The 9,125-nt window shown below is 47.0% G+C and overlaps 1 protein-coding gene across 1 annotated transcript; it reads right to left on the bottom strand.

Annotated features, from left to right (window-relative positions):
- Positions 1-2,357: 2,357 nt before the first annotated feature.
- On the bottom strand, positions 2,358-8,862 carry MED21 (mediator complex subunit 21). The gene is made up of 4 exons (XM_054173847.1): positions 8,774-8,862; positions 8,345-8,459; positions 7,142-7,242; positions 2,358-2,992 (listed from the first exon to the last, which is right to left on the bottom strand). The coding sequence occupies exons 1-4, from the start codon at positions 8,813-8,815 to the stop codon at positions 2,816-2,818; spliced, it is 435 nt and encodes a 144-aa protein (XP_054029822.1). The 5' UTR covers positions 8,816-8,862; the 3' UTR covers positions 2,358-2,815.
- Positions 8,863-9,125: the final 263 nt, after the last annotated feature.

The following is a 9,125-nucleotide window of genomic DNA, read 5'->3' as shown; positions in this document are numbered from 1 at the left end:
AGAATGCTGTTGGTCTGACTTTCATTGCCAGGGCCAGCTGCTGGCTCAAATTCAGCTTGCTGTTTGCCAAGACCCCTAGGTCCTTTTGAGCACTGCTGCTCCCCAGCCAGGCAGTCTCTGGCCTTTATTGTTGCAAGGTCCCAAAATCCTTCAGTATCAATTCTCCAGGGATGGCCAAGACCCTCCTCATGCTACACACAAAGCTTAAGTTTCCAGATTTCCAAAGACCACCTGCAATAGCAGGCCAGGATTAACTCCATAGAGACAGGAAGCTGAAGTAAGTGTTAATGCACTTTTTCATCATCTTTACAAACAAGTGTAGCTGCATTCTTACATCTGAAAATAAGACCAGCTGCTGCAAGGTGTTCTTTTGCTCCAAGCCTGGTGGTTTGTAGTAAAGAACATCAGGCTTTAATCAGTTGCTTATATTTACTGATTCCAACATCTTTGACAGTAGGCTGCATGTATTCCCAGCATGAGAAGCTCCTCATTTGAAGTGGTTGAGAAAGTTTTTCAATGGATTATGCTCTGTGCTGTCTTTCAACATAGTTTGTAACAGAGCAGTACTCCTTGTCTAACATAATATGCAGTGCTGTTTCATTTCTTGCTCAGTCCCTTTCTTCTCATGATGCTTTATCTCCATTTATTCTCTTGTCTCAACCAAAGTTTCCTTTTATTGCTCTCTCACGTGTAGCTTGATATATTTGTTAGCAGCTGCTACATCAGAATGCTCTCCCCAACACTGAAAGTTTGGAAGCAGTCAAGACTGCTCAGGGAAGATAAGCCACCTTTTGCCAAAGGCATTTGCTTCCCCTTTCCAGGTTTTTTTTTGGTACTGAAAGTGGAGTGCTAAATGGTACAGACCCAGTCACCCTGCATGCCCTACAACTCTTGCATGAATAGCCCCCTACCATTACCACTACCATCACACAATGGTTTGCAAACAAAGATTTTAAACCTCACCATCAGGGGCTGGACAAATCAGCATATCTGAGAAAGGAATTCACATGTCCAAACCCCACTCTGATGCTTTGTACCTTAGACAGCTGTAGCAAATCAGTGTTTTTTCCTTTGTGCCAGAGCACCTCACTGAGTGAGCTGCAGACGGTGAAAGAACAGGTATAGCCTCACAACAGATCACAGTACCACAGTATCACCAAGGTTGGAACAGACCTCAAAGATCATCAAGTCCAACCTGTCACCACAGACCTCATGACTAGACCATGGCACCAAGTGCCACATCCAATCCCCTCTTGAACACCTCCAGGGACGGTGACTCCACCACCTCCCTGGGCAGCACATTCCAATGACGAACGACTCGCTCAGTGAATAGTCCAGCAAAACAACACACAAGAACTCCTGGGGTTGTGCATCTTGCAGTACTACTCAGTCACCAAAATACTACATTAGGTCTCAAGAAAAAAAAGAGCAATTTTGGCTCTCTTGCTTTATTGAATTACTTAGCTGCACCACAGACTGCATCTCTATTAAAGTTGGCAACGTTCACTACACTAGACATGAGTAAGGTACTGATTCTCTCTGGTTAAGCTAGGATGTTGTAAGAACTGCATTGCTACTGAAGAGTGCACCACCTCCCACAGGAAAGGTTGCCAAATTTAACAGAATTGAGGCAGAATCATGGAATTGTTCTGCTTGGAAAAGACCTTTATGATCATTGAGTTCAACCGTTCTTGAACCCTGCCAAATCTGCTCCAAACCCATGCCCTTCAGCACCACATCTCTGCCTCCAGGGATGGGAATTCAACAACCTTCTTGGGAACCTTATTCCAGTCTTTGAGAACCCTTTCAGAGAAAATGTTTCTTCTAATATCCAATCTAAACCTCCCTTAGTGCATTGAGGCCTTTTCCTCTCATCCTCTCTTGTTACTAGGGAGAAAACACCAACACCCACCTCACTGCCACCTCCTTTTGAGGAATTGTAGAGAGCAAGATCTCCCATCGGCCTCCTTTTTACCATACTCTTAAGCTCATATGGAATTCTGCACTAGGTTCTGGGCTCCCCAGTTCAAGGACAAGAAACTAGTAGAGAAAGTCCAGTGGAGAGCCACTAAGATGCTGAGTGGGACTGGAAAATCTACCTTATGAAAAAAGGCTGAGAGCTGGGGCTGTGTAGCCTGGAGGAGACTGAGAGGGATCTCATTAATGCTTATAAATACCTAAAAGGTATGTGCCAGGAAGAGAAGCCAGGCTCTTCTCAGTGGAGTCCAGCAACAGGACAATGGGCAACAGACACAAACTGGAACACAGAGTTCCATATAAGCCTGAGGAAAAATTCTTCCCTTTGAGAGTGGCAGAGCACTGAACAGGCTCTGCAGAGAAGCTGCAGAGTCTATCTCTGGAGGCATTCCAAAGCCACCTGGATGTGTTTGTGTGATTTACTCCAGTGACCCTGCTCTAGCAGAGGGGTTCAATTAGATGATCTTCAGGAGTCCCTTCCAAACCCTACTGTTCTGTGATTAGTGTTTTCCTTCTGAATTCCTTTTAGGGACTACAGTTTGTGTAATCAAGGCAACAAACCAGACTGAACTCAGACATATTTATGAACAGAAAGCTCAGAAATGAGTATTTTAAGTCAAGGAAGCATACATAAATACATGTAGCTCTAGACCAGTACCACCAATTCTACAACAGAAGTGCTCCTCACACAAAAGCTGCAGTGTGAGGTTTGACAGAAGATGTTGTTAACAGCAACCACAGCACTTGAGAGCCCCAGAGGAGCCAGGCTGGACGCAGAGCTGTGTGTCCCCATAGGAAGTGGCAGCTGGGCTTCGTGGGGCTGCTCTGTCACCTGGTGCTATGAATCTGGCAGGGGCTGGCTGTGAGAGCCGCTTCGTGTCTTCAGCTGGGACTGGGCGATGTCTGCCAGGGCACTCTGGATCTTCTCCAGCAGCATATCCCCGCGGTAGACTACCTCCTCCAGGCGGGCAGCCGCTTCGTGATTTTCTTCTTCCAGTCGATACAGACTAGCAGCCTGCAAAAGGGAGAAGGGTAAGGATATTTAACTGGAACACAAATCTGACTGAGCTGCTAAAGGATGGGGATAAACCAGGGAATGCTCCCCAGACAAGAGCAAGATTCTCTCTTCAGCCACCGAACTGGAAAGAAACAATGTGTTATGAGCCGTAGCCTAAACCAGCACACAACCACGTGGGGGAAACAGAGCTCTCCAAGACTGGAGTAGGCTGCCCAGGGAGGTGCTTGAATCCCCATGCCTGGAAATGCTGTAAAGATGCAAAGATGTGGTGCTGAGGGACATGGTTTAGCACCTGAGTGAAGACTTTTGCTCAATTAACTGTAATTTTAAAGTTGACACCCTTCAATATGCTAATGAGGAAAACCAAGTACATGCTTAACATACGACTATGTTACTCAACTCTCCTTCCAAACCATGCTAAACATCACCTGGAAGGCAGGGGTGACCGGGGCTGGGGCATAAAACCCACGAGAGGGACATCTCTGTGACGCTGTCTGTGGCACTGTGGAGCGTGCATGCCGCTAGCACTGGTACCAAGGTCAGCGAGTTGGGTGTGGGTGCAGCGTCAGCCAGCACCACCACCAGCTGCAGCAGCTGAGACTGGAGAGGACAGAGACAAAGAAGCTCTATGGTCTATGATCCTTTTTCTCCATCCCAAGACAGGGACACCTTTCTTAGTGAGCACTGTACCTTCTACATATGGCTTAACTTTTGCTACATTTCTAGCAGGGCTGTTGCAAAGGTTTGCATCTCTGACTTTGCCAGGTGTTAACTGAGACCACCTTGCAGGTAGTTATCACTGGCAAGCCTGAATCTCTTCTACCTGCTGCTTTGAGAAATTATTTGATTGACTTTCTGAGCTGTGTCAGAGCAAGTCCTTACCGACCTGCAAAAAGTGGAGGCAAATGTTAATTCTGCCAAAGAGTTCCAACAACGAGTCCTGGGCTCTGAGTCAGGCAAACATGAGGATTTTACCCCTGGTGGATATAATTCCATGATTTTATAAAATAGAAGTTAGCTTCTTCCATATTAAGGCTTACTAAAAGATAGTTGGTAAGTACTGTAACTTAAACTTCTCCACTAAATCATGTATTTCAGATGAAACTGTATTACTTAACCTCCCCCCCCAGTTATTTTGTTACGAACTGCTTTCAAGTCACACAAAATGTAGTGAAATGAAACATTTTGTGGAATGTAACATTCTAACTTCGAAATATTTTAACACTTTAATATATTTTCCAAACTTAAAACCACCCAAACTTGCTTTAAGTGGGTAACAGAAAAGGCAAAAGAAGTGGTTTCATACAAAGCAGTTAAGAGGTCATGCCTAAACTAACTGGCAAATTCTATCCACAGAATTCACCTCCCGTTCTGCAACACTGAAGCCGTCAGTGAAGGCTTTGAGGACTTCATTGCCCTTGGCAGAATGGCTGGAGCAGGAAGATGTAACTGAAGTGTGACATTTAGAGTCCAGCTCAGCTGTTGTATAGTTAATTGTAGAAAAGCACAGATTTGAGCAGAATATGCATGACCAATTTCACTGCAAGGGAACTCAAAAAGGACAAGGAAACTGTGTTTGGCATTAGCTCCTTTTATCATTTCAGACAAGCCTGAGACTTGAATGAACACCAAGAGAGCCTTAATATAAAAAGAAAAAAAAAAAACCAAACAACCCCCACCCAAACAACAAAACAAAACAAAAAGCAACAACAAAAAACAAAGAACCCCCAAAAAGAATAGAATAGACCAGGTTGGAAGAGACCTTCAAGATCATCGTGTCCAACCTATCATCCAACACCACCTAATCAACTAACCCACGGCACCAAGCACCCCATCAAGTCTCCTCCTGAACACCTCCAGTGATGGTGACTCCACCACCTCCCCAGGCAGCCCATTCCAATGGGCAATCACTCTCTCTGTGGAGAACTTCTTCCTAACCTCCAGCCTAAACCTCCCCTGGCAGAGCCTGAGACTGTGTCCTCTTGTTCTGGTGCTGGTTGCCTGGGAGAAGAAACCAATCTCTGCCTGTCTACAACCCCCCTTAAGGTAGTTGTAGAGAGCAATAAGGTCTCCCCTGAGCCTCCTCTTCTCCAGGCTAAGCAACCCCAGCTCCCTCAGCCTCTCCTCACAGGGCTGTGTTCCAAACCCCTCACCAACTTTGTTGCCCTTCTCTGGACTCATTCCAGCAAGTCAACCTCCTTCCTAAACTGAGGGGCCCAGAACTGGACACAGGACTCAAGGTGTGGCCTAACCAGTGCAGTGTACAGGGGCACAATGACCTCCCTGCTCCTGCTGGCCACACTGCTCCTGATGCAGGCCAGGATGCCATTGGCCCTCTTGGCTGCCTGGGCACACTGCAGGCTCATGTTCAGCCTACCATCGACCAGCACCCCCAGGTCCCTCTCTGCCTGGCTGCTCTCAGCCACTCTGACCCCAGCCTGCAGCACTGCCTGGGGTTGCTGTGGCCAATGTGCAGAACCTGGCACTTGGATGTGTCCAATCTCCTGCCCTTGCTGCTCATCTGTCCAGGTCCCTCTGCAGAGCCTCTCTACCCCCTGGCAGATCAACTCCTGCCCCCAGCTTGGTGTCATCTGCAAATTACCAAACCACACCCAACAAAATAAATCCCAGACCACAAACCCAAAGCACAGATTGGCTTAAGGACATCTCTATTAGCCAAATACCTATCTGCCACGTCCCACCAAAACCTCACCTGCCTAATTCAGGGTGTTTCTAGCACCTTCAAAACACTTTTTTCAAAGCATGTCAGAATATTTCTTTTCAAGGTTGCACCAAATTAAACAACAGGAAACAAAAATCAGGACTAGTAATAGAACCCATGCTCAAAATTACACCACATGAAAAAAGGTTTGAAATTCTCATGAGACAAAGCTCTGCATTAACAGAGCAAGCAACTGAGCATCACCTCCAAGGAAAACATGTTCCTACTGGATAAACAACTCCTTTATCTGGAGCACCCTGCTTTCCCTGCATCAGCTGACACGAAGATCATGCCCTCCTCAGTCACAAAATAAGCCTGCAGCTTGTCTGCAGGGAAAAAAGAGGCAAAAAAGCACTGTCTTCAGCTATTAAATACACAGTGACATCAAAGTGCTGATGTTAACAGGCCCCATTACTGTGCTCAGCAATTATTGCTACTAGCAGTATCTCCACATTTCACAGACTCGCAGAAAGTTAGTGGTTGGCAGGGTTCTTTAGCCTGCAGGAGGCTCAGGGGAGACCTTATTGCTCTCTACAACTACCTAAAGGGAGGTTGTAGCCAGGAGGGGGTTGGTCTCTTCTCCCAGGCAACCAGCACCAGAGCAAGAGGACACAGTCTCAAGGTGTGCCAGGGGAAGTTTAAGCTCAAGGTGATGATAAAGTTCTTCACTGAGAGAGTTGTTAGCTGTTGGAATGGGCTGCCCAGGGAGGTGGTGGAGTCACCATCCCTGGAGGTGTTCAAGAGGGGATTAGACATGGCACTTGGTGCCATGGTTTAGTAGTCATGAGGTCTTGGGTGGCAGGTTGGACTTGATGATCCTTGAGGTCTCTTCCAACCTTATTGATTCTAGATTCTATGACGTTGAAAGATCATTCAGACCAGCCCCCCTGACAGAGCAGGATCACCTAGAGCAGATCACACAGGAACACATCCAGGTGAGTTTTGAGTATCTCCAGAGAAAGAGACTCCACAACCCACCCTGAGCAGCCTGTTCCAAAGTTTCACTCTCACAGTGAAAAAATGTTTCCTCATGTTACCATGGAACTTCCAGTGCCTCAGCTTCCACCCACTGCCCCTTGTCCTGTCATTGGGCATCACTGAGAAGAGCCTGACTCTATCCTCTTGGCACTCACCCTTTATATATTATTAATACAGTGCATTAATGTTGATAATCTGAACAACTGGGGAAAATAATAGGGATAGCAGTTTCCAGTAAGCTAAGTTTAAAATAGTCTCACTGCCTATAATCTTACTTAGAACCAGATTCAAGGTCAGTATTTCCACTAAGCCTCGTGAAAACAATAAATAAATCAGGCTTCTATTCATCTTTCAGGATTACCTGGCCAGGAGAGTAAAAAAACCTGTTCTCCAAAAAGGGAGATGCTTGCCTTACGTTTCGATTTTGTCATTAAGGAAACTCTTACCTGCAAAGCCGCTGTGGATTCCTCGCTGGGCAGGGAATCGATCAGAACATCGATATCCTTCGCCGTTCGTGCAATCAGCGCTGCAAACAGCTGGGCATACTCTTTAAGAAAAGGAAAGCCAGGCTACATCATGAGAAATCAGCATGACTCTGCACACACAGCACAGAAAATGCAATACACTTCAAGTATACAGGTGGTAAAAATTCTCCTGTATGAAGAAAACAACAGTATCACAGCTGATAGGAACCCAAGCCTCTTAGAGAATGAAAACAGTTTGATTCCAATTTACTAACGCTTAACAAGTGTCCCAGTCACTACAGGAAGTATTGATAAGCAACTAGAAAATTCATTTAACTTTTCAATCCTTGCCTGGAAATCTGCCACTACAGAAAAAGAGAGAACACTGCAATGTAAAGATAACAACTCAAAACAGATGGATTATATAAATCATGGAAAGCAACATATCATCATCTTTTAATTAAAATTAATTCCTATTTGGCCATAGAAATAAATTAAATTGCCCCTGAGAAATGGGAAAGGATTGGAAGTATCAGGAATAGTGTGAGAAGCAGGACCAAGGAAGTGATTGTCCCTCAGGACTTGCAACTGGCGAGGCCACACACTGAGTACTGGCTTCAGCTTTGGGACCCTCCATACTAGAAAGACATTGAGGTGGTGGAGCAGATACAGAGAAGGGCAACCAAGCTGGTGTAGAGTCTGGAGAAGAAACTCCACTGTCTGTAGGTCTGCTGAGGGAATGGTGCTCTTTAAGTGTGGAGAAAAAAAGACTGAGGGGAGACTTTCTTGCACTCACAGCTACTTGAAAAGAGGTTGGAGCTAGGTGGATGTTGGTCTCTCTGCCTTAGTAACAAACGGTCAGTTGAGTGGAAATGGCCTCATATTGAACCAGAGGAGGTTCCTGAAAGGGTTCTCAAAGTCTGGAATGAGGTCGCCAGGGAGGTGGTTAAATCCTCATCCCTAGAAGTATTTAGAAAAGGCAGATATGTGGTACTGAGGGACATGGTTTAGGACCAGACTTGGTAGCGTTAGACAATAATTGGACCAGATGATCTTAAAAGATCTTTTCCAAGCAAAACTATTCCATGATTCCATCATTCTACAGACTACCAACTTTGTATTATAAAACGTACTATATCAGAACACGCTCACATCCTTTTAGGAGATGCAGAAAGATGGACTTGCCTTCCGTTGGATTTGCAGGCTGATCTTTGTTTATTGCTGTCTGAATGTTGCTGAAAGAGGCTGGGGGGCCACACTGTTGCAACACTCCAATGGCGTTACAGAACTGATCTGCCAGCTGGTAAGAGTAGAGGCCGTTAGTTTATTCCACCACCAAATCTATTTCAGTGGATGCCACGCAGCAGCCCACCTCCAACCCGGCCTGCAGGTGCGAGCACATCTCCGCACCTCTTCGTGGGGGCCTCTCAACAGTGCGAGAAGCGGGTAGGAGCCCGCGGGGACGGACACCCTTACACGGCCAACAGCGGGCCTGGGCGTGGTAGCAGAAGCTGTGGAGCAGGAAAGGAGGTAACACGGCACCCGCCGATGCTCCCAGCCGGTAAGATAAACAACGGGACTCTGGGAAAGAGAAAAGGGCAAAGCCCGCCTCACCGAGTTCACCGCATCCTGCAGCTGCGTTAGGCGATCCGCCATGATGCCACCGCCCACTTGGCCGAGGGCGCAGCCAATAGAGCGCCTGCATATTGGGGTGTCGGGGGCACGGCGAGGACCGCTTTCCGGTGTGGCCAAGGCAGGCCTGGCGCGCCCCCTGCTGGCTCGGCGGAGGCCCCGTGCCACCTTCCGTCAGGCGGCTGGGCCGGAGTGGCTGCAGGGAGGACTCCGCCGTTTCTGAGCGCCAGGAATCCGCGTTCTGGCACATTTTGCTTTCTTGCCTGTGATTGGCAGCTGTAGAACGGCTTCGCTGGGGTTAGGCAGGCCCCGCTTTGAGTAACGTGGTGCTGTG

This window comes from Dryobates pubescens, chromosome 27, assembly GCF_014839835.1.
Source record: "Dryobates pubescens isolate bDryPub1 chromosome 27, bDryPub1.pri, whole genome shotgun sequence".
Classification (NCBI taxonomy): Eukaryota; Metazoa; Chordata; class Aves; order Piciformes; family Picidae; genus Dryobates; species Dryobates pubescens.
Note: the sequence above shows the minus strand (reverse complement) of the source record. Positions and strands in the feature narration are given on the sequence as shown.